Source organism: Salvelinus fontinalis, chromosome 3 (genome assembly GCF_029448725.1).
Source record: "Salvelinus fontinalis isolate EN_2023a chromosome 3, ASM2944872v1, whole genome shotgun sequence".
Taxonomy (NCBI): Eukaryota; Metazoa; Chordata; class Actinopteri; order Salmoniformes; family Salmonidae; genus Salvelinus; species Salvelinus fontinalis.
In genome coordinates, this window is record NC_074667.1 from 46,179,461 (window position 1) to 46,205,805 (window position 26,345).

The window sequence follows — 26,345 nt, forward strand, 5'->3', positions numbered from 1 at the left end:
ATATTTTAGGTTGACAATAATTATATTACACAATTTCTGATATATCACATACTTTTTATTTTCCTGCATAAGTAAAATCAGGATTTTGTCTCTACGGCCATTCATTCCAATTAGACTAGTTTGGATTTCTCCCTGGCCACAATGGCTATCACCAACCCATTCTGGAACTTTGAGGGTATATGACATAGCCCCTCTAGTAATTTAATAGGATCTCTATGGATGAGATAGAGAGAGCAACAGCCCATTTTATTCTCTTTGCCATTTTCCATGGATTTGTTTGTGGTGTTTGCACAGAGAGAGATAGCGGTTCAAATTCTGACTACATTTACCATGCTGCATACAAATCAAACAGGGCAAATGCTCTGCCTGGATCAATCACAGGAGCCGCATGGAGTAAATGCTGAATAAATGCTGAATACGGTCAATCAATCAACTGCTAATCACCATTTATCCCTGCCACCCTGAATCCTAAGCCAATCAAACAAATGTCTGTCATTCATAGCAAATCAAACTCAAACGAAAGCCACCCATCAGAAAGTATCAGAGAGAGAGAGAAAGAAATTAAATAAAAGGTACAGGTACCCTTCACACAACCCATCAACAGGAGATTACTCTTTAGAACACAGCAGGTATTCTAGGTTAATATAGGATGGCACATCAGATTGAATATGCTTTTTTTAGTGAAGTCATACAATCTGCTGGGCATAACTAGCATACTGCTGCAGACCTCATCAATGCTAACTAGGTGACATTGGATGGATGACATTCATCTACCCTACCTTTCTACCTCTCTTTTTATACAGGCCCTATCAGGTTGATGAATGTGACAAGCGACGGCCCCTGAAGCAGTTCAGATTTTCCAATGCCAAGCCCGTGACACAACGTGCATCCTAATAGCATACTTTAAGCCAAGCATGGTTTAATATTATCTCCCTTATCTAATCTATTCTGAGAGCATTTTCTACAATTTAAACTGATCCATTCATGCCTTGTTTGAGGTCTAGGGGATATTAGCAGCAGAGATTAGATGAATCCCTGTCCTGAGGACAGGACAGCGCAAAGGGATGACTGCCGTTACTACGTTTTCCAACCAAGGTGCATGAATTGAGGAGCAAACTGAAGTCAACAGGATATTCATCAAGACTTGGAGGACAATTAAATAAAAAGGCTTCTTTATTGTTAAAAGTAGAACCAACACATTTTGGCTTCTGGCCTTCTTAAGGGTTTTAGGACAGGACAGGCAGGAGGAGTGGTGAAACATGCTTTAGATGTATGGGTGCATCTTGCAGTAGAATGGCTGTGCCACTGGATGGCTCAGTAGAGCTGAAGGTTCAGTCTGTTACACAGGTTGGGGAGGATGGGCTCATAGTAATGGCGGGAACTGAATAAATTGAATGGTATCAAATACATCAACAACATGGTTTCTATGTGGTTGATACCATTCCATTCCAGCCATTATTATGAGCCGTCCTCCCCTCAGCGGCGTCCTGTTGTCTGTAGAGAAGAGTGATAGGTTCCCTCAGGAGCTTTGTCTCTACATGGCTGAATATACAGTATGAGGAACTACCTACAGACCTACTACCTGTTTTATAAGATAGGTAACGTGAAAACTGCAACATTTTGCTTAACAATCCAAAAACCAGAACCAACTGTTAAACTCTCTCGCAAGATGTGTTTATAGTTGTGTTTTTACAAACAAGCAGTCCCACCTCATTGTTACATTATGACATTCTGCACAACTTGAAAGCTGTTGTAAGACAACAGGAAACGGCCATTCACGTTCTGTTTGTGTTTGACTGTTAGTAATAACAAATATCACTCAGGAGTCGCTCTCTGCTCCTCTTTCTGCTGACTGAGGGGAAATCTCTGTTTTGGTGTTAACAGTACACAGTGGAAAACACTCCTGCACAAAAACAGTCACAACCAGGCAGCCACCATAACAATAATAATAATAATAATAATAATACATATCACGGTATCAAACCAACCATAATAATATAAAACATTTCTTTTTATCTTATCAAATAAATGGCAAAGGCATAATTAGGAAGTTATATCTAAAGCCTACTGAACCTAGCGGTTTGCCAAGGGAATCATACTCTCTTGCATGACACCTTTATCTTTCTGTGTGTGTGTGTGTGTGTGTGTGTGTGTGTGTGTGTGTGTGTGTGTGTGTGTGTGTGTGTGTGTGTGTGTGTGTGTGTGTGTGTGTGTGTGTGTGTGTGTGTGTGTGTGTGTGTGTGTGTGTGTGTGTGTGTGTGTGTGTGGTGTGTGTGTGTGTGTGTGTCAATATGCACTCTCATGTCTGACTGCTATATACACTGAACAAAAATATAAACGCAACATACTATATTGTACAATGTTACAATAACACAAGCTTTTTGGGGGGTTTCCTCTTAGAATGTACAACATTTATAAATTGCTTATATGCAAATAAAAAGTAGAAGGAAAATAAATGTTTAGGTACAGTAACACAAAGATAAGAGCATTTCTGTCATTTAATATATGATAGTCAGCTATGCATACAAAAAGGACAATGTCACCTTTACCCTTTTTATGTTGGGATAGGGAGAGGAAAAGAAAAATCTAAACATAATGAGACCTCCCCAACTCCTTCCCTCCCAGGGTTGTACTGCTCCCTCCCTACCTATCTCCGTAGCTCCCTTCCGTCCCAGGGTTGTACTACCCCATCTCCCTCCCCCCCTCCCTTCCTGCCTCCCTCCCTTCCTGCCTCCCTCCCTTCCTGCCTCCCTCCCTCCATTCCTGCCTACCTACCTCCCTTCCTGCCTCCCTCCCTCCCTCCCTTCCTGCCTAACTCCCTCCCTGCCTGCCTGCCTCCCTCCCTCCCTCCCTCCCTCGCTCCCTACCTACCTCCCTCCCTCCCTCCCTTCCTGCCTACCTACCCTTCGTGCCTCCCTCCCTCCCTTCCGGCCTACCTCCCTTCCTGCCTACCTCCCTTCCTGCCTCCCTCCCTCCATTCCTTCATACCTCCCTTCCTTCCTCCCTCCCTCCCTTCCTGCCTACCTCCCTTCCTGCCTCCCTCCCTCCCTTCCTGCCTACCTCCCTTCCTGCCTCCCTCCCTCCATTCCTGCCTACCTCCCTTCCTGCCTACTTCCATTCCTGCCTACCTCCCTTCCTGACTCCCTCCCTCCCTCCCTACCTGCCTCCCTCCCTTCCTGGCTACCTCCCTACCTGCATACCCTCCCTCCCTACCTCCCTTCCTGCCTCCCTCCCTCCCTCCATTCCTGCCTACCTCCCTTCCTGCCTACCTCCCTTCCTGCCTATCTCCCTTCCTGCCTCCCTCCCTCCCTTCCTGCCTACCTCCCTTCCTGCCTACCTCCCTCCATTCCTGCCTACCTCCCTTCCTGCCTCCCTCCCTCCCTACCTGCCTCCCTTCCTGCCTCCCAGAGTTGTACTACTCCAGGGTTGTTCTACCTCCCTCCCCTCCTCCCTTCCTGCCTACCTCCCTCCCTTCCTGCCTCCCTCCCTCCCTCCATTCCTGCCTACCTCCCTCCCTCCCTCCCTTCCTGTCTCCCTCCCTCCCTCCCTACCTTACTGCCTCCCTCCCTCCCTCCCTTCCTGCCTACCTCCCTCCCTGCCTCCCTCCCTTCCTGCCTCCCTCCCTCCCTCCCTACCTCCCTCCCTTCCTCCCAGAGTTGGTCTACTCCAGGGTTGTTCTACCTCCCTTCCTCCCAGAGTTGTACTACTCCAGGGTTGTTCTGCCTCCCTTCCTCCCAGAGTTGTACTACTCCAGGGTTGTTCTGCCTCCCTTCCTCCCAGAGTTGTACTACTCCAGGGTTGTTCTGCCTCCCTTCCTCCCAGAGTTGTACTACTCCAGGGTTGTTCTGCCTCCCTTCCTCCCAGAGTTGTACTTCTCCAGGGTTGTTCTAGCTCCCTTCCTCCCAGAGTTGTACTACTCCAGGGTTGTTCTAGCTCCCTTCCTCCCAGAGTTGTACTACTCCAGGGTTGTTCTAGCTCCCTTCCTCCCAGAGTTGTACTACTCCAGGGTTGTTCTACCTCCCTTCCTCCCAGAGTTGTACTACTCCAGGGTTGTTCTGCCTCCCTTCCTCACAGAGTTGTACTACTCCAGGGTTGTTCTACCTCCCTTCCTCCCAGAGTTGTACTACTCCAGGGTTGTTCTAGCTCCCTTCCTCCCAGAGTTGTACTACTCCAGGGTTGTTCTAGCTCCCTTCCTCCCAGAGTTGTACTACTCCAGGGTTGTTCTAGCTCCCTTCCTCCCAGAGTTGTACTACTCCAGGGTTGTTCTGCCTCCCTTCCTCCCAGAATTGTACTACTCCAGAGTTGTTCTACCTCCCTTCCTCCCAGAGTTGTACTACTCCCGGGTTGTTCTACTCCAGAGTTGTACTACTCCCGGGCTGTTTACTCCAGAGTTGTACTACTCCAGGGTTGTTCTACTCCAGAGTTGTACTACTCCAGGGTTGTTCTACTCCAGAGTTGTACTACTCCAGGGTTGTTCTACTCCAGAGTTGTACTACTCCAGGGTTGTTCTACTCCAGAGTTGTACTACTCCAGGGTTGTTCTAGCTCCCTTCCTCCCAGAGTTGTACTACTCCAGAGTTGTACTACTCCAGGGTTGTTCTACTCCAGAGTTGTACTACTCCAGGGTTGTTCTAGCTCCCTTCCTCCCAGAGTTGTACTAATCCAGGGTTGTTCTACTCCAGGGTTGTTCTACTCCAGAGTTGTACTACTCCATGGTTATTCTACTCCAGAGCTGTACTACTCCAGGGTTGTTCTACTCCAGAGTTGTTCTACTCCAGATTTGTATTACTCCAGAGTTGTACTACTCCAGGGTTGTTCTACTCCAGAGTTGTACTACTCAAGGGTTGTTCTACTCCAGAGTTGTACTACTCCAGGGTTATTCTACTCCAGAGCTGTACTACTCCAGAGTTGTACTACTCCAGGGTTGTTATACTCCAGAGTTGTACTACTCCAGGGTTGTTCTACTCCAGAGTTGTACTACTCCAGGGTTGTTCTAGCTCATGGCTAAACTGAAGGTTGAAATGTTATTTGTTGAATTTTCAGGGCCTTCCTCCTCTCAGGGATTTCTCTTGATACTAAAAGCAAATGTCCCTTTTGAAAAATGAACAAATAAATACATACAGTCAAAGAAAACTAATAGAAAACCATGTCCAGCCTGAAAACTCAAGTACAGTCGTATGAAAAAGTTTGGGCACCCCTCTGAGGCTGCAAAATAATTTACTCTGTCGTCACAGAAAATGATCACAGTGGCATGCCATTAATTTTCTAATAAAAGCTGAGTACTGGGGTATTGTCCAGACAAAGATTTTTAGTGTAGCAATATTAAGTTGTATGAAATTAAATCAGATGTGAAAAATAGGCTATGCAAAAATGTGGGCACCCTTGTCATTCTATTGATTTGAATACCTGTAACTACTTAGCACTGATTAATTGGAACACACAATTGGTTTGGTGAGCTCATTAAGCCTTGAACTTCATAGACAAGTGCATCCAATCATGAGAAAAGGTATTTAAGGTGGCCAAATGCAAGTTGTTGTTCTCTTTGACTCTCCTCTGAAGAGTGGCAACATGGGGGCCTCAAAACAACTCTCAAATGACCTGAAAACAAAGATTGTTCAACATTATGGTTTAGAGGAAGGCTACAAAAAGCTATTGCAGAGATTTAAGCTGTCAGTGTCCACTGTGAGGAACATAGTGAGGAAATGGAAGACCACAGGCACAGTTCTTGTTAAGGCCAGAAGTGACAGGCCAGGGAAAATATCGGAGAGGCAAAGGCGAAGGATGGTGAGAACGGTCAAAAACAGCCCACAGACCACCTCCAAAGACCTACAACATCATCTTGCTGCAGATGGTGTCACTGTGCATCGTTCAACAATTCAGCGCACTTTGCACAAGGAGAAGCTGTATGGGAGAGTGATGCGGAAGAAGCCTTTTCTGCACACACGCCACAAACAGAGTCGCTTGAAGTATGCAAACGCACATTTGGACAAGCCAGCTTCATTTTGGAATAAGGTGCTGTGGACTGATGAAACAAAGATTTAGTTATTTGGTCATAACAAGGGACGTTATGCATGGCGGCAAAAGAACACAGCGTTCCAAGAAAAACACTTGCTACCCACAGTAAAATTTGGTGGGGGTTCCATCATGCTGTGGGGCTGTGTGGCCAGTGCCGGGTACTGGGAATCTTGTTAAAGTTGAGGGTCGCATGGATTCCACTCAATATCAGCAGATTCTTGGGAATAATGTTGAAGAATCAGGAATCAGAAGAATCAGGAATCAGAGGAATCAGTACAATGTTCTGGAATGGCCATCCCAGTCCCCAGACCTGAATATCATTGAGAATCTGTGGGATGATTTGAAGCGGGCTGTCCATGCTCGGCAACCATCAAACCTAACTGAACTGGAGATGTTTTGTAAGGAGGAATGGTCCAAAATACCTTCATCCAGAATCCAGACACTCATTAGAGGCTATGGGAAGCGTCTAGAGGCTGTTATTTTAGCAAAAGGAGGCCCTACTAAATATTAATGTGATTTTTCTATTGGGGTGCCTATTTATGCACCTGTCTAATTTTGTTTTGATGTATATTGCACATTTTCTGTTAATCCAATAAACCTAATAAACCACTACTGAAATATTACTGTGTCCATCAGTTATTTGATAGATCAAAATAAAATTGCTGATCCAAACACCCAATTATTTAAAAATGGAAATCATGGAAATTGTCAGGGGTGCCCAAACTTTTTCATACAACTGTATGTACAGTGTACAGTGCATTCGGAAAGTATTCAGATCCCTTGACCTTTTCCACATTTTGTTACGTTACAGCCTTATTCTAAAATTGATTAAATAGATGTTTTTCCTCATCAATCTATAATCATAATGACAAAGTGAAAACATGTTTTAAGAATTGTTTGCAAAAAATAAAAAATTTACATTAGTATTCAGACCCTTTGCTATGAGACTCGAAATTGAGCTCAGGTGCATCCTGTTTCCATTGATCATCCTTGAGATGTTTCTACAACTTGATTGGAGTCCACCTGTGGTAAATTCAATTGATTGGACATGATTTGGAAAAGCACACACCTGCCAATATAATGTCCCTCAGTTGACAGTGCATGCCAGAGTAAAACCCAAGCCATGAAGTCGAAGGAATTGTCCGTAAAGCTCAGAAACAGGATTGTGTCGAGACACAGATCTGAGGAACGTTACCAAAAAATGTATGCAGCAACATATGTAGGTCCCCAAGAACACAGTGGCCTCCATCATTCTTAAATGAAAGAAGTTTGGAAACACCAAGACTCTTCCTAGAGCTGGCCGCCCGGACAAAGTGAGCAATCGGGGGAAAAGGGCCTTGGTCAGGGAGGTGACCAAAAAACTGTTATTTTGACAGAGCTCCAGAGTTCCTCTGTGGAGATGGGAAAACATTCTAGAAGGACAACCATCTCTGCAGCCCTCCACCAATCAGGCCTTTACGGTAGAGTGGCCAGATGAAGCCACTCCTCAGTAAAAAGCACATGACAGCCCGCTTGGAGTTTGCCAAAAGGCACCTAAAGGACTCTCAGACCATGAGAAACAAGATTCTCTGGTCTGATGAAACCAAGATTGTACTCTTTGGCCTGAATACCAAGCGACATGTCTGGAGGAAACCTGGCACCATCCCTACGGTGAAGCATGGTGGTGGCAGCATCATGCTGTGGAGATGTTTTTCAGCGGCAGGGACTGGGAGACTAGTCAGGATCGAGGGAAAGATAAATGGAGAAATGTACAGAGAGATCCTTGATGAAAACCTGCTCCAGAGCGCTCAGGACTTCAGACTGGGGTGAAGGTTCACCTTCCAACAGGACAACGACCCTAAGCACACAGCCAAGACAACACAGGAGTGGCTTCGGGACAAGTCTCTGAATGTCCTTGAGTAGCCCAGCCAGAGCCCGATCGAACATCTCTGGAGACCCCTGAAAATACCGGATCTGAGAGGATCTGCGGAGAACAATGGGAGAAACTTGTCACATCTGCTCCCACTCTTCCCTCCCCCTGGCGCTTGAGGGCACCAGTTTACCCTGCATCGCGCACTCCTGCATCACGCACTCCTGCCATCCATCACGCACACCTGCCTTCCCTCGTCACACATATCAATGTTATTGGACTCACCTGGACTCACTTATCTCCTGTTTATTTCCTCCCCTATATTTGTCAGTTCACTAGCTCTGTTCCCCGCTACTGCATTAATTGTTTTTGTCAGTATTACTTTTGCCGATGCTGTTCCTGTCTCGTGCCATGTACGTTATTATTAAATGTTTTATTCCCCGTACCTGCTTCGTCTCTCCAGCGTCATCCAGGTGACAAAACTCCCCAAATACAGTTGTGCCAAGCTTGTAGTGTCATACCCAAGAAGACATGAGGCTGTAATCGCTGCCAAAGGTCCCTCAACAAAGTACCGAGTAAAAGGTCATATTTCAGTTTGACATTTTTTTGTAAATTTGCAAGAATTTAAAAAAATCCTAGTTTTGCTTTGTCATTATGGGGTATTGCATGTAGATTGATTAGGAAAAACGGCAATTGAATCCATTTTCGAATAAGGCTGTAACGTAACAAAATGTGGAAAAAGTCAAGGGGTCCGAATACATTCCGAATGAACTGTACAGTAATATCAGCATGGCTTTTCCCCATGCCTTCTATACAGTATTCCTTATTCTTCCCTGAGGCCCACACCTTCTATACAGTATTCCTTATTCTTCCCTGAGGCCCACACCTTCTATACAGTATTCCCTATTCTTCCCTGAGGCCCACACCTTCTATACAGTATTCCTTATTCTTCCCTGAGGCCCACACCTTCTATACAGTATTCCTTATTCTTCCCTGAGGCCCACACCTTCTATACAGTATTCCTTATTCTTCCCTGAGGCCCACACCTTCTATACAGTATTCCTTATTCTTCCCTGAGGCCCACACCTTCTATACAGTATTCCTTATTCTTCCCTGAGGCCCACACCTTCTATACAGTATTCCTTATTCTTCCCTGAGGCCCACACCTTCTATACAGTATTCCTTATTCTTCCCTGAGGCCCACACCTTCTATACAGTATTCCTTATTCTTCCCTGAGGCCCACACCTTCTATACAGTATTCCTTATTCTTCCCTGAGGCCCACACCTTCTATACAGTATTCCTTATTCTTCCCTGAGGCCCACACCTTCTATACAGTATTCCTTATTCTTCCCTGAGGCCCACACCTTCTATACAGTGTTCCTTATTCTTCCCTGAGGCCCACACCTTCTATACAGTGTTCCTTATTCTTCCCTGAGGCCCACACCTTCTATACAGTATTCCTTATTCTTCCCTGAGGCCCACACCTTCTATACAGTATTCCTTATTCTTCCCTGAGGCCCACACCTTCTATACAGTATTCCTTATTCTTCCCTGAGGCCCACACCTTCTATACAGTATTCCTTATTCTTCCCTGAGGCCCACACCTTCTATACAGTATTCCTTATTCTTCCCTGAGGCCCACACCTTCTATACAGTATTCCTTATTCTTCCCTGAGGCCCACACCTTCTATACAGTATTCCTTATTCTTCCCTGAGGCCCACACCTTCTATACAGTATTCCTTATTCTTCCCTGAGGCCCACACCTTCTATACAGTATTCCTTATTCTTCCCTGAGGCCCACACCTTCTATAGGGTGCAGTATAGTATTTTGAACCACGTGACTGATCTGAACAGTGTTGTTGTTTTATTTCTTCATATGGACAAAGGCTCTTTGTATTAGTGTTCTCGCCCTATGTATTATTCTCCCCCAATGTCCTGAGTACCATTAACCATTTACGTGCTCGGGGAGGCTGTGTATGGAAAAATGTGGTTATAAAGATGTGACAAAAAAAACAAATTAGAGGAATAAACTCTCCATTAACAGGGGGACAAGCTCCATTTCTCAAAGTGCAGATGGCGGTCAGTGGGACTATCTAATGTGCTCCACTACTCAGAGCTGTGTGTTTGTGTGTGTGTGGGTGGGGGTGTGTGTGTGCGTGTCTGTGTGTGTGTGTAAACATGCATGTGAATGGTGGTTCCTCCCCCACTTCTATAGCTGTGTAAACCTGACGCACAAAAATATCTAAGAATCTCACTCTGTCCATGGAATTCACTACAGTGCCAACCACAGCATTTAGAGCCTGAACAATCGCTTGATGCTTGGCTGGAGGGTGGGCGATTGTGTTAAAACAGTCTTGACGATCCAACTTTGAATCAAACTGTGTCCATGGAACTCCACACACACTGTACTGTACTATTCACACAGTACCTAAGGGTCAGCCAAAGGCTTAGTTTGTACTCTGAGTCTCATGAGTGAAACGTTTTCCTGCATGTAGCTGTCAGTGCCCAAGGCCAGGGCAACATAATGATGGAAGTTAGAGTTATTCCAGTGCCAAGGGGTTTCGATGCAGCTAGTCTACACAACATCATACATCATTGAATGCACATCATTGCTGTGCTAAAGTGTGTAATTTACAGTAAAAACTCACTAACCAACATTCATACCATTATAATGCATTGATGAGAGCCACATCTAGCTAAACTCTTCATATGCCATCTACCGACCACAAAAACACAATTAATTGTAACAGATCTGTCAATGTGTGTTTTACACAGAGACCGTACACTATATAGAGAACATTATTTATTTATTTTTACATATTTTTTGGGGTACTTTTTACCCCTTTTCTCCCCAATTGGTAGTTACAGTCTTGTCTTGAATGCGATGCGATGCTATGCCTTAGACCGCAGCGCCACTCGGGAGGCCCCATATAGACCGGTTTAACAGCATCCCTTGAATTCTTGTCCTTATCAATGCAACAAATTCCCAGCAGCATCTAACAGTACCCTGAATCAAACCTAAAACCTATGATAAACCTCTGTCTCGCAGGCAAACAAATAAACATACACACACCCACTATGCCTAACTTTGCGGTGCTGAGAATAAAAACAATAAAACTCACTAGTTGGTCATAAATGAAACACATTACTCTCCAACACACATTACTATTGTAATTTAAGTAATTTAAGAGGTAATGATCACAGTGGTAAATGTATGTTGGAGTATATTTCATCATTTCCCCTCTATTTCTATCTCCAACTCAACTCCTGTTTCATTGACCTCATTATGAAACCACTTCAGTAACTTTCAGAGCTAATCATAGATGTTAACGAGCTGTAGTTCAGAGCAGACACTGTTGCCTGACCTTGGTATCTTCCTCTCAACTGCTAGTCTGCTCAATATCTAAAGCATTATACCCCAGGTGATCTCATTAGATCTCAGGCCTAATTCTTCAGTGATGGAGTTAATTCCATACCAGGTATTGCTATCTGTAACACCTCCCCATTACTATCCCCCACCAAGGCTATTTCTAGCCTGCCGAGCGACACACATAAGTAAATGTTATCTGTTGTACGAATGGCTTTCATCCTTACCCTCCATATGCTCCGAAAGTGAAGCTCCTCTTTCTCTGTGACATCCTACTTGCTTGGGCTGCTGATGCTTTCTGGGGAGAATGTCCACATCAGTGGAGTTCACAGCAAGTGAGCAATGGGAGCACTCATACCTCTCCCCTCCCTCCTTCCCTCGCTCTCCCTCCCTCCCTCCTTATCTCCTCTCTGTTATACCCTTTAAACTCTCTAGGCTGACAGAGGCTGTGTGTTTTACAAGACTACATTTCTGTCAATAAACATCACTGCCCTCCACCTCCCTCTCTCCTTTCTTCCTTTCCTCCTCACTTCTCTCCTCCACTCCCTCAGTATCATATCTCCCTCAGACTAAGAGAAAGGTGCGTCCAACCATTCCGTTGCCCTGGTAACGAGCAGGTGCCCCTCTCTCCCTCACTTAGACTAAATTCATTTTTATGCACTCAGAAAGAACTCACATGTCCTCAATTCCCATCCTCATCCTAAAAAGAGGTAACTTCTAGTTTCATCTTAAAACCTCAGTCGTATTATCACTAGAATAGAATATGCAATATGTTCAATAGAATATGCCCTTTTCTCAAGTAGTGTTAATATTGTACAAGGGAAAACATTTGTATTCATTAGTAGCAGCAGCCAGATTCAAGGCTCTGACAGGTTGAATAGTGGAAGAAAATGACTTGCACTGAACTTGTGGTAATCAGCTCACCCCTATTGGAAATTGGAATCCCATGAATTTTTCCTACCCTACAGTCAAGTTAGACAAGTCTACATAAAAATAACCCAAAAAACTAAACGGCTAAGGAGGTCAAACCCAAACAAATAGCATTGCATCTCATACAGAAATGTGGATTGTACAGAAAGAGTGGGTCCTAAGCCTGTCCTAAGGTCAACCAAAGTTAAAGGGATAGATCACCCCACAGATTCCTTCTCTCCCTTCCTCTGCTCTGCCCTCTATATAAGTAGATTCCCCTCTAGCCTGCCCGCTGTCCTGTGGTCAGAGCGTCTTTTCCAGGAGTACAGAACAAACTCTCCTACTCTGTTCCCCTTCCATCAGCTGTGGTGTTGGGGTGCCCTGGCGTCCATTGAACCTCCTCTTATTCAATTAGGCCAGAATGGACGGGGGCCAGGCGTTGGCTCTTGATCAAATCACAAACATGCACAGGATAGGACTGTTCTGCCCGCACCTGTCTGCTCCCCTCCACTCCCATCCGCTCGCCTGCCTGATGCTCGTTTGCTCTCGCCATTGAGTGGAGATTGGTCAGACAACCTCCACAGCAGATATGTCTGTAGGACATGCCTTCGCTTCTGTTGGGCCACAGAAGAATGGGATGTCAACTCCACTACCATACTTCAGTAATCTCTATATAAAGTAGGCTGAGGTCATAAATTAAGAAAACCCAGGCTCTGTGTGGGATTAAAGTTAGCCTAAAGTTAGCATGTTAGAACCTCTTTAATTTGGCAACTGATTATCCAGCGTAATGGTTTATGGATCATATTTTCAAGATGAATGATAAAGATCCCATGATGTTCCCCTGGGGGAGTATAATGTTTCATGTCTAGTCTTGAACAAGAAATTTATTGAGCGATACTGTATACTGAGTCAAACTAGGTGAAATCTTAAGGACAAGCCTGTACTTTGTTCCAGCTAACCAACTGTCTGGGCGCTGTGTGTGATAGCCATAGCAACTGAAATGTAATTTCTCCAACAGAATGAAAGCAGGATCCTCTGGATCTATACTGCCGTCTCCTAACTCCTCGTCAATGTTACAAGGTAATGCACTTTGAAGAGTTATTTTGACTATTGTTTTTCCCCTCCAGAGATGACCAATGCCCCAAAAAATAATAATTACCCAGAGTAACGTGTGTGGGGCAGGTGAAAAGGGAAGGGTACGTTAGCATAATTAGTCTGTCCACCAGTCTCAAAATGCCACGGTGCTGCTTGTGCTCTTATTAAAGTGGGTCAGACGCAACTTTGAGACGGTCTCAGACGGCAACAAGGGCAGCACAGTAATGAGCGACTGCCCTCAGAGATGGGGTTGAGTACACCCTGAGACGCCTCTGTTTTTTCACGGGTTGGTAGGCCTATACAATAACATGTTTCTCTATCATCTGACGGGTGGCTTACAGAACCATAAACTATACAAATAAAGAGTCACACACTCCACATATAAACTCCCAGTAATTTATTGGGTAAATCACCAACACTTCAGCTTCACCGTACCTTCTTCAGGGTGATGTCATGAATACTTGAACAAGGTTATGTGCGACTCTATTTTTAGAGTTTATTCGCCGTTAGTCAGCGCCTCCACACAAAATCATTTTTCTGGGTGTGTGCCAGCTCATGTTTGTTTGTTTTACTTACAGAACCATAACAGCACATAGAAAGATTACTGTAAAGACAATCACTAATAATTTATCTCAGCATTATTTCTTCAAATGAAAAAGTATGCCTCGTCTAATAGAGGTCCGCAGGGCTAACAACCCATTACAGGATTGTCATGTCAACTTGTCTACTGGGAAATGCTGACATTTTTTGGGAAACACATTAAATATTTACTCCCTGTCCACACAACTACACCACTGACAAAATCTGAAAGTTCTGCACATCTAACCTGCAAAGGACTGATAATTGACACAGAGTGCAATCAAACACAAAAATCACATAGCCAAGATTCGCCATACATCATGGTTGGAAAACTCCTGTCTTGCTGGATTTTCTTGCATTGTCTATTTGTTATCGCCAGTTTGCTGTTTCTTAAATACTCAAAGGATGTACAACAGCATCAGTTACAGGCAGCACTAACAAGTGCTGCCATTTCCTTTTCATTGAATTCATTTAAGTGACAACCTCCCTTGTAATTGTCTGCCAACAGATTCTTCCTCTACCTTGATGTACTTTGTGTTCTCCACCCTCTCCACCACTGATTGACATATCACAGTTCCACACTGTTGTTTTGTGTCCCAGTATACCTAGTGCCACCCACCATCCCATCCCACCTGATGAATCAGTCAGAAGCCTTCAGCACCAATTAAATGAGGAAAAATTGGAAGAGGAAGAGACATAGAGACACAGACAGGGAGATAGCATGAGTGTGAGAGCACCTTTCCTTGGGTTGGGTCAAAAATAATGTTAACCAACCATGTGTATTGTATGGTGTATTGCACTTTTTTTCTATTTGGTTAGATTGGTCTGAATCAGAATTCATACAATGTGTAACCCGTACTATTATAGTCCTTTACTTTAAGTTTAATACTATCTACAAAAAAAAGAAGCAATAACATTCAAGGGGTAGCGGACTAATGCAGTCCTCTTAGAGCACCCCCCGACCCCCGCCCCCCCCAGTTGTGCAATGGAGTGGATCGTATCAGGGGCTATTTGCAAAGCTGTGTGAGCCAGAAAAGTTAGAATTTCATGCATGGTGTGATACGTCATTTGCAAACTACAGTTCTTTGTTTGAGCAAAAGGATCTTTCGAGAAATTCCAAGACCGCAATCAATTTCTTTAGGAGGATCTGCAGAGCTACAGTATCAGAGGCCCCTATACACCCTGAATATATCAACAGAAGGGAATTAGAATAATAAGGTGAGGAAAGACCTCTCCAGAAAACTTTTACCAATTCATTATCTGACCAAGCCAGAGATTAAAATGATATTAAAATAATATATGTTTTATTCCAGCCAGGACCTGTACACTCATTAGAGGAGTATTATAATTATGGAAGGATGCAGAAAAGCCAGTATTCCATAAATTAATGAAACAAATGAGATTCTGCCTGCCTCAACTTGCAAAACACAGATTAATATACAGACATTTTATAACCCAGTCATCAAACAGACTGCGATTTCTTAATAAGGCTATTATTGTCCAGCCTCGCCTAGTCCACTGAATGTCGTGAATTCCACAAATGTCTTCTCTTCTCGCTAGAGAAAAGTATGTATGCATATTACCACATAAATCATTGGGTTGATGAGAACAGAGAGAGAGGTGGAGCAAGAGAGCGAAAGAAAGATTGAGCAAAAGAAAGAGAAAGTGAGAGAGGGGAGATGAAGAGAGAGAGAGAGAGAGAGAGAAAAACGGGTTGGTACTGTATATACTTAGATGGTAGAGGGATTTTAAAAATTAGGTTACTGCTGGATAGAGAAGGACATTCTTGACTTTGACGTGTGAGGAGAAAAAAGGATGAGGAAGGGGTTCAGGCTCAGTGTATGTGTGAGTTGAATATCACATGAGCGGCAGGTAGCCTAGCGGTTAAGAGCGTTGGGCCAGTAACCCGAAAGATCGCTAGTTTGAATGCCTGAACCGAATAGGCGAACAATCTGTCAATGTGCCCTTGAGCAAGGTACTTAACCCTAATTGCTACAGGTACTTAACCCTAATTGCTACAGGGTCACCGTTAATGGCTAGCCGTGGCCACACTCTCCAAGCGTGTTTCAGGGGGAGAGGGATATGCAAAAAACGAATTTCCAATTCACACACTTGTGCATGTGTGAAATAGGACAAATGTAAGCGCCCACCTAATTATTATTACAAAGGCACAATTCAAGCCTGGAAAATGTGGTTGGAAATAAGGATCCATTCCCCTTTATTCTCCCCACCTTTAATGATCAGATTTACAACTGTGAGGAGGGAGGCAGAGGAGAGGAGATAAAGAAGATATATGAAGACACAAATCCTGTGGGACGTGCTAGGATTCTTTGCATGTGGCAGCAGAGCAGTGGAAGTATGGCAACACTGCTGAGAGACATGGAGAAAATCCCTGCCTGCCTGTGTGTCTCAACTGGACCAACCCACATACAGTACACACTACAGGACAACACATCTACACCACATGCAACACATTTTCAGAGGGGAATACTGAGAGGCAGAGGCCTCTAGGAGAAACAAAAGAGAGGTGGAGAAGGAGGGATAGAATAGACCAAAGCTGAACTATCTTTCAGCTCAACTAGAAAGAGAGCACCCACAAACCAAAGGCATGGGTTAATGACTCTGCAGACACATACTGGGAGGGACACAGATTTGAGACCTACTTTGATTTATCCAGGAGAGAGACAGACACAGAGAGGGACAGACAGAGTGGGGATGTCTCATCACACTGCTTTCTTAAAATAACACAGGCCTGCCTACTAGCTCTCACCAGCATTAATAAATCAAATATATTTTTACAACCTTGAGTTGGTCATAGCTACTGTAACAGCATCATATACATTTTGTAAATCATAATGAAAAGCAATCAACGACAGAACTTCCACAAAATCCCAACTGAATCCCTGGATACTTGCAATAGTGGCAATCAGACCACATGGAAAAGTAGAGGTTGAAAATACTACTGCTTCAAAAGCACTGATCTCACTGGGAGCTTTTGGAAGAATGCCAGGTGCGGTTTCCCGGCAACAAGCCACTCTTTGGGGTTTACTCAACAATGGGCTCTATTGTTTCTTCGGCTGGAGTGTGTTTCAGCACCATGGACAGCAGCACGAGCTTGGTAAGGGGCCAGAGTAGAGTAAAGGAAACATACAGTACACATACACTCTTTAATTCACAAACACAAGGATTTTCAAATAAGCACACATTAGTCTAGTGGGAGGATATATCTATGAGTATTTTCAAGATCATGAACCTGATGCTTTTCAATGCCAGCTCTATTGCAGAGGGTATGGACAGTACTGTAAAGGAATGGTCCCTGTGTGCAGTGTGATCCCTGTATCCCCCCTGAGGGAGATCACAACCAGATAACCACTAACACACTTCACACACCCGTAAAACATGGGCAATGACTGCTTTAAACCTGATCTGAAAACATGCAACATTTATTTAACTAGGCAATTCAGTTAAGAACAAATTCTTATTTACAAGGACAGCCTAGGAACAGTGGGTTAACTGCCTTGTTCAGGGGAAGAACGACAGATTTTTACCTTGTCAGCTCGGGGATTCAATCTAACAACCTTTCAGTTACTGGCCCAACGCTCTAACCACTAGGCTACCTGCCGCTCCTCCATTACTCTGACTGCAGTCTTCTTTTTAGTATACGGTACAGTATGTACAACCATCCCTGACAGTATCATGAACCACTGCGTTTCAGACCACATTCTCTGAATATTCAACAAGTGAGTCCTGGCGATGAGAGAGATAGATCATCAAACTCATTTGAAAATGCAAAGACGAATTGGCATAAAATGTCAGAAAAACATTCACTATCCATATGAAATGTAATACAGCACAATTCCATTTCGAGCCCAGAAAGCTCGAACGAACGAACTACAAAAAAAACAACAAAAATCTCTGAAACTGGAAACACTTATCTCCCTCACTAGCTTTAAGCACCAGCTGTCAGAGCAGCTCATAGATTACTGCACCTGTACATAGCCCATCTATAATTTAGCCCAAACAACTACCTCTTTACCTACTGTATTTATTTATTTTGCTCCTTTGCACCCCATTATTTCTATCTCTACTTTGCACCTTCTTCCACTGCAAACCAACCATTCCAGTGTTATTTTTTACTTGCTATATTGTATTTACTTCGCCACCATGGCCTTTTTATATTTTTATTTATTTATATATATATATTGTTTGCCTTCACCTCCCTTATCTCACCTCACTTGCTCATATTGTATATAGACTTATTTTCTACTGTATTATTGACTGTATGTTTGTTTTTACTCCGTGTGTAACTATGTGTTGTTGTATGTGTCGAACTGCTTTGCTTTATCTTGGCCAGGTCGCAATTGTAAATGAGAACGTGTTCTCAATTTGCCTACCTGGTTAAATAAAGGTGAAATAAAAATAAATAAATAAAAAGCTGACTTCATAAACATTTTTCTTTGTGCTTATTTTAAAAAAATCATCACACACACTCCATTACTCTGACAGCAGTTTTCCTTTCACTATCCGGTACGGTACATACAGTGGCTTGCAAAACTATTCACCCCTTGGCATTTTTCCTATTTTGTTGACTTACAACCTGGATTTAAAATGTATATTTTGGGGGTTTGTATCATTTGATTTACACAACATGCCTATCACTTTGAAGATGCAAAATATGTTTTATTTTGAAACAAACAAGAAATAAGACAAAGAAAACTGAAAAACTTGAGCTTGCATAACAGCTGCAAGTCTCTTGGGGTATGTCTCTATAAGCTTGGCACATCTAGCCACTTGGATTTTTGCCCATCCTTCAAGGCAAAACTGCTCCAGCTCCTTCAAGTTGGATGGGTTCCACTGGTGTACAGCAATCTTTAAGCCATACCACAGATTCTCAATTGGATTGAGGTCTGTGCTTTGACTAGGCAATTCATAGACATTTAAATGTTTCCCCTTAAACCACTCAAGTGTTGCTTTAGCAGCATGCTTTGGGTCATTGTCCTGCTGGAAGGTGAACCTCCGTGTTAGTCTCAAATCTCTGGAAGACTGAAACAGGTTTCCCTCAAGAATTTCCCTGTATTTAGCGCCATCCATCATTCCTTCAATCCTGACCAGTTTCCCAGTCCTTGCCGATGAAAAACATCCCCACAGCATGATGCTGCCACCACCATGCTTCACTGTGGGGATGGTGTTCTCTGGGTGATGTGAGGTGTTGGGTTTAAGCCAGACATAGTGTTTTCCTTGATGGCCAAAAAGCAAATTTTTTGTCTCATCTGACCAGAGAACCTTCTTCCATATGTTTGGAGAGTCTTTTGGCGAACACCAAACGTGTTTGCTTATTTCTTTCTTTCTTTAAGCAATGGATTTTTTTCTGACCACTCTTTCGTATAGCCCAGCTCTGTGGAGTGCACGGCTTAAAGTGGTGCTATAGACAGATACTCCAATCTCCACTATGGAGGTTTGCAGCTCCCTCAGGGTTATCTATGGTCTATTTGTTGCCTCTCTGATCAACGCTCTCCTTGCCTGGTCCGTGAGTTTTGGTGGGCGGCCCTCTCTTGGCAGGTTTGTTGTGGTGCCATATTCTTACCATTTTTTAATAATGGATTTAATGGTGCTCCGTGGGATGTTCAAAGTTTCGGATATTTTTTTATAACCCAACCCTGGTCTGTACTTCTCCACAACTTTGTCCCTGGCCTGTTTGGAGAGCTCCTTGGTCTTCATGGTGCCGCTTGCTTGGTGTTGCAGACTCTGGGGCTTTTCAGAACAGGTGTATATATACTGAGATCATGTGAGAGATCATGTGACACTTAGATTGCACACAGGTGGACTTTATTTAAATAATTATGTGACTTCTGAAGGTAATTGCACCAGATCTTATTTAGGGGCTTCATAGCAAAAGAGGTGAATAGATATCCATGCACCACTTTTCCTTTTTTTATTCTTTATAATTTTTTTAAATAAGTACTTTTTTTCATTTCACTTCACCAATTTAGACTATTTTGTGTACGTCCATTACATGAAATCCAAATAAAAATCAATTTAAATTACAGGTTGTAATTCAACAAAATAGGAAAATGCCAAGGGGGATGAATAATTTTGCAAGGCACTGTAGTACTGTATAATCCATTAGGGAATGGATTGGAGGACAGTGTCTGTGAAAGCTATAAATAGTGTTGGAGAATGAGAGGGCGACTAAAGCAGAGTGACAGAGGTGTGGGTCAACAGTAACATCCCATTTAATCATAATAGTATTCTGCTCAGGGATGAAAAACTCCCTCTCCCCCAGTCCACACCAAACCAAACCCAATCACCATGGGTGTGTTGGGAATGATGGATGACCTGAGGCGCTGGGAGATGCTGAGGGTAAAATACGAGTTTGGATTTGACTTTATGGCATCTAAGCTTGTAGAAATCCAACTCATCCACACAGTGATTTGGCCCCTTGATAATTGAGCAGTATTTCTACCACGGTCTAATGAAAACTAAAAAGCAAAGTGTTATTTGAATGGAGCTTGATGTTTTAATGCAGTGTAAAGTAGTGCCTTGAGACTTGAACACTTTTCTAAGACCTATTAAAGCTGTAGTAAATGTTGTTGTTTTTTAAAATCACACAGCAGTGCTGGTTTTACTACCAGTTGGATACAACAAATTAAACCGTAGCATTGGTAATAATATTCCCTTTAGTATGGTAGAAAAGAGCTACATAATGGTGAATAATCACATTGAATCAATTCATAAGTCCACTGTCTTTTTACACGCCTTACAAAACACAATAATTGGAATGGAATTTTAATATGTTGCTTTAGAAACTGCATTATTAGTGTTGTCTTGTATGATTGATTTAATAAACCATATTCTGTGGCGATATTTTCTGATGGAAATCCGGCTAGTTGCTATTAGGTCCATGATTTGGAATCTTGGTCCTAGGTTGGTTATACCCAGAGCCATATACATGGTCAGGGAGTTGGTCAACCATGGTTTGCCACTGCTGTGATAAGATAGTGTAAAATAATTAATTTGAATAATTTATCTGCACTGTATGTTTAAAAAAATGTTTTTTATTGAATATCCGAAACATACAATATACTTGCAGTGGAACCGCTCAACAACTACACCATACCAGTCATCCAACAGACTCCCATTCAGAGATCAACAACTACACCATACCAGTCATCCAACAGACTCCCATTCAGAGAGACACAAATACACCATACCAGTCATCCAACAGACTCCTATTCAGAGATCAACAACTACACCATACCAGTCATCCAACAGACTCCCATTCAGAGATCAACAACTACACCATACCAGTCATCCAACAGACTCCCATTCAGAGATCAACAACTACACCATACCAGTCATCCAACAGACTCCCATTCAGAGAGACACAAATACACCATACCAGTCATCCAACAGACTCCTATTCAGAGATCAACAACTACACCATACCAGTCATCCAACAGACTCCCATTCAGAGATCAACAACTACACCATACCAGTCATCCAACAGACTCCTATTCAGAGATCAACAACTACACCATACCAGTCATCCAACAGACTCCCATTCAGAGCGACACACAGAAGCATCCAGGGTCAATGACCTGCTCAGGCCAAAAAACGTGAACCCGAACCCTCCAAGATCCCCCCACAGTTCCCCAATAGCTGTCCCTCAACAATTCGAGACCCCTCCCACAGTCCCCCCCAAGAAGAAAAAAATTAAATCAAAAATACAATTAATTCCATCCCCCCCCAAGAACCCCCCCCCCCCCCCAATGCACCAACAACCAAGAGAATGAACTAAAGAGAAAAAAAGAAAGACAAGAAAACAGGAAACAACAATACAAAAAAAATCTAAAAGAATAATAATACATTTAAAACAAAGGACATCAAGGGCAACTAAAATCATATCATCAATGCCAACTATACAGTTGAAGTCGTAAGTTTACATACACTTAGGTTGGAGTCATTAAAACTCTTTTTTCAACAACTCCACAAATTTCTTGTTAACAAACTATAGTTTTGGCAAGTCGGTTAGGACATCTACTTTGTGCACGTCACAAGTATTTTTTCCAACAATTGTTTACAGACATATTATTTCACTTATAACTCACTGTATCACAATTCCAGTGGGTCAGAAGTTTACAAACACTAAGTTGACTGTGCCTTTAAACAGCTTGGAAAATTCCAGAAAATGTGTCATGGCTTTAGAAGCTTCTGATAGTCTAATTGACATCATTTGAGTCAATTGGAGGTGTACCTGTGGATGTATTTCAAGGCCTACCTTCAAACTCAGTGCCTCTTTGCTTGACATCATGGGAAAATCAAAAGACCTCCACAAGTCTGGTTCATCCTTGGAAGGAATTTCCAAACGCCTGAAGGAACCACATTCATCTGTACAAACAATAGTACGCATGTATTTTTAGTTTTTTATTTTACCTTTATTTATACATTTTTTTTCTCATTGAGATAATATCTCTTTTCCAAGAGAGACCTGGTCCAATAGCAGCAGGGGGAACAACGTTTCAGACAAAACAACTTACATACACTAACACAACATTAAAAAAACTAAAAACACACATACAGTACAACAATTACATATTACATTAAAAACACAAACATCTTGACTAAAAACAGCTGGCCTAAAAACAATTACACTCTTCTACGATATATACATCGATCAAGTGTTTAAACTCCACCAACGAAACTAGATCATCACATGTATAAACACCATGGGACCACGCAGCCGACATACCGCTCAGGAAGGAGACACGTTCTGTCTCCTAGAGATGAATGTACTTCGGTGCAAAAAGTGTAAATCAATCCCAGAACAACAGCAAAAGACCTTGTGAAGATGCTGGAGGAAACAGGTACAAAAGTATCTATATCCACAGTAAAACGAGTCCTATATCGACATAACCTGAATGGCCGCTAGCAAGGAAGAAGCCTCTGCTCCAAAACCGCCATAAAAAAGTCAGACTACGGTTTGCAACTGTACATGAGGACAAAGATCATACTTTTAGAGTCAATTTTAGATCAACGCTATGCATTTTCAGTCATTCCTGAACCTGAGACCAGAAACAGGCTACCTGAGCGCAATACCAAAATAAATGGTCTATTGATTCTGTATCCTCACAAAAAGATCTGCAGAGCTTTGATGATTTTATGCCGCAAATATTCAACATTTTGTTGGTGGCAAGAATTCTATATCATAATTTTAGTTGAAAAGCACGAAGTCTTGAATCTTGCGTTGTTTTATATATCAACTCATACACCTGTACCATGGAATCGGTACATCAAAAACCTCTTCCCAACTATTTTGCAATCTGTATGGCACAGTTGTCAACATCCTGGTCCTCTAATGAAACTGGTATACTTTCCTATTTATGCTATTTTTATTTCTCCGCCAGTTTTGATCCTTTATATTGGGCAGACAGACCAGTTTCCTACCTCCTCCCCCTGCCACCTGCCGCCTCCATTTTTGGGGTAATGCTGTAACCAATTGTTTGTACTCTTGGAATGAGCAGACCTTCTCGTACAATTCTGATAACTCCATGAAGGACATAACTCTACCATTCCAATTTACAATATCATTTAAGAAGAAAATACCTTTTTCAAACATCTTTCCCATAAATACAGGTATTTTATAAACCAGCACATTTGAGTTCAGCCATAATATTTGTTCTATCTTTTCAGGGGGATGAAATTGAAATTGTAGCCAGCTCTGCAATGCTTGTTTGAAAAAGAGAGATACTTTGAAAAAAGTATAATTTTCAATTAATCGAAAATGAGACATGGCAATCTGCACAAAGGCAAAAAGGCCATTTTTAAACAATGCTTTTCTTAGTAATCTACTTGAGACCCATTTAGGGTTCAAATAAAACTTTTGAATAAGTGAAGATTTTAGAGAGAGGTTTAGTGCTTTTATATTTAATCATCTCAACCCACCCAATTCAGATTCATAATATACATAGGCATGTTTTATTTTGTCTGGTTTAGCGTCCCAGATAAAGCTAAATATTTTGCTCATATCAGGAGTAGGCCACGCCATAAGTAAGTGAGTAAACTGAGATATGACTAAGGAGTTAATCAGGGCAATTTTTCCATAAATAGACAGGTATTTACCTCTCCATGGTTGCAGGATCTTGTCTATTTTTAAAGTTTTCTATTGAAATTCATTGTGGTGAGCTTAGTTATATATTTTGTGATATGAATACCAAGTATGTCTACTTCACCATCAGCCCATTTTATAGGTAAACTGCAGGGTAATGTAAAAGTTGTATTTTTGAAAGTAGGGTGTCTCCCCTAGTGGGTCTCGAACCCAGGCCACAAGCACCAATGACGAACGTCCTAACAACTGTCTCAATAAGGGATATCTGTAGGGCATGTGCTTATTAGGCCAGTATAGTTAGGCCCTTTCCAGAAGAAAACCTAACCCTTCCTCCCTAGACACTTAGATCTGAAACATCTTGATAGGTATAAGCAATAGGGTGAATGCACTTTGAAGTAAATCTCAGCTCTGTTAAAAGTACACTCGCCTCCTGAGTGGTGCAGTGGTCTAAGGCACTGCATTCAAGTGCTAGAGGTGTCACTACAGATCCGGGTTCGATCCTGGGCTGTGTCGCAGCAGGCTGCGACTGGCCGGAGCACAAATGGCCCAGCGTCGTCCGGGTTAGGGGAGGATTTGGCTGGCTCTAGCTACTACTTGTGCCAGGCCGGGTGCGTGTACGCTGACTTTGGTCACCAGGTGTACTGTGTTTCCTCCGACACATTGGTGTGTGGCTGGCTTTCGAGTTAAGCGAGCAGTGTGTCAACAAGCAGTGCGACTGGGCGGGGTCAAGTTTCAGAGGACGCATGGCTCTCGACCTTCGCCTCTCCTGAGTCTGTATGGGAGCTGCAGCAATGGGACAAGACTGTAACTACCAATTGGGGAGAAAAAGTACACTCCAGAAAAACTTTTATTGATTATGAGTCAGGAGTATCATTAAAACAGGTTAATATGCCCCACCAACATCATACAATTATAAAGAAAGCCCTTAAATTGTTGAAATTAGTAAATAATATCAATATTAAGAGAATAGTCCAACTAACTGATTACTGACACAAATATATTGGCGTAGTAGGAAAGTCTGAATGCCGTGAATCAAGAGGTTGTGTGTTCTCATCCCAGGTGAGAACATCCTGAATAATATTTACTGTATAAATGAACACGCACAATGTGTGTTAAATATGTCAATTAAAAGCAGTGTGTGTCTCTAACCTTGCCAAAGGACAAAAAAAGCCGTAAATGGATTAGGGGCTTGGCAACTGTAACAAGGCGTGATGTGTAATGCAACGTCCCATGAAACGTGTCCAGAACATATTGTATATTGTGAGAACATGGCAACCGTAAGAGAATGTTCTAACTTTAACACCAAAATATGCTTAAAAAAAGGGTTTTGCTAACATAGATAGAATGTTCGTTCCCCTAACTAATGGAAAACTCGACGCTCAAACATTATAGGTAACATTATAAAAATGTTCTCTCTTCCCTAGAGGTTTTAGCTGGGCAGGGAAACTGAAGACCTATTTCTCCTATAAATAGAACAATCATACAGCCTGGTTGGAGTTCTGAGTATAGCCCATTCTCTAAAACTCCTGAGAAGACAGGCATGGCTGTTGATGGGGTCAAATTGGGGTCACGATAGGGGCTACACCAAATGTTTGATGTATTATAATAATTGATTATAATATGTTGTATTAATAGAAGGGGAGGGGCTATGGTACCCCTCCTCTACATGTATAGGGTCCTAGACTACAGATTAACAATATACATATTAATTGTAGGGATTTATAATTGTTCCGCAGTCTTTAAGTCTGTGCCTCTTATAAAGAAATGGGGGGGGGGGGGGGGGGTATGTGAGAAAGCATTTCAAAGATAAACAAAGAGCCCTGTAGGGGAGTAGAAGAGATAAGAGGCTAGTCAGACATACCTCTATAAATCAACTTGGGGGAGTGGGATTTTACTGCTGAGGCCTTAGGAAACACTGGAAGTGTTGTATTTCTTGCAAGTTTGTATAGCTGTGTATGCATTGGCTTGGTCTGAGGAGTAGCAGGTAATGACATCACAGGGGGTTGACTACAAGCGTGATAAAAGCAACTTGGACTTTTCCTATGGGGCAGAACTCAGGAGAGACATCAGTTGTATGTGTGATGTTTGATCTTTGACTTCTGTCTACAGCTGTATTTTGATTAAAATTGTTATGATTTATAAGTGCACATTTTGAGTGTTCCTTATTTGTTAAGTAATAAAACGGAGCCCAGAAAAACAGAACCAACACAGGTCCGTGAACTCATTGCAGTTGAAAATACAGGAGGCCTTATAGTACTATAGAACATCACACAGGCAAAGCGCCGGCTGCCTCTGGGCAGATGAAACACTCACATCAAAACACAACTATCCATCCCTCTCCAAATGGATTCAGTACTGAGATGCGTGACAGACAGCAGGGACTAAAGCCATGCATACTCCTCCTGCTGCTGCCTCCATGCTGGG

At 42.6% G+C, this 26,345-nt stretch overlaps 1 protein-coding gene across 7 annotated transcripts in view; it reads right to left on the reverse strand.

Moving 5' to 3' along the window:
• LOC129850733 (rap1 GTPase-activating protein 1-like) overlaps positions 1–26,345 on the reverse strand; it is a 134,199-nt gene that overhangs the window by 63,185 nt on the left and 44,669 nt on the right. For 3 of the 7 annotated variants that reach the window (XM_055917000.1, XM_055916995.1, XM_055917006.1), the window contains exon 1: positions 11,461–11,555. The exons of 2 other annotated variants lie outside the window; for them this stretch is intronic. In XM_055917000.1, the coding sequence (XP_055772975.1) occupies positions 11,461–11,504 (44 nt within the window). In that variant the 5' untranslated portion in view covers positions 11,505–11,555. Of the gene's footprint in view, positions 1–11,460; positions 11,556–26,345 lie in introns of those variants that run through there. 2 more of the 7 variants (XM_055917013.1, XM_055917009.1) reach the window with 1 other exon arrangement.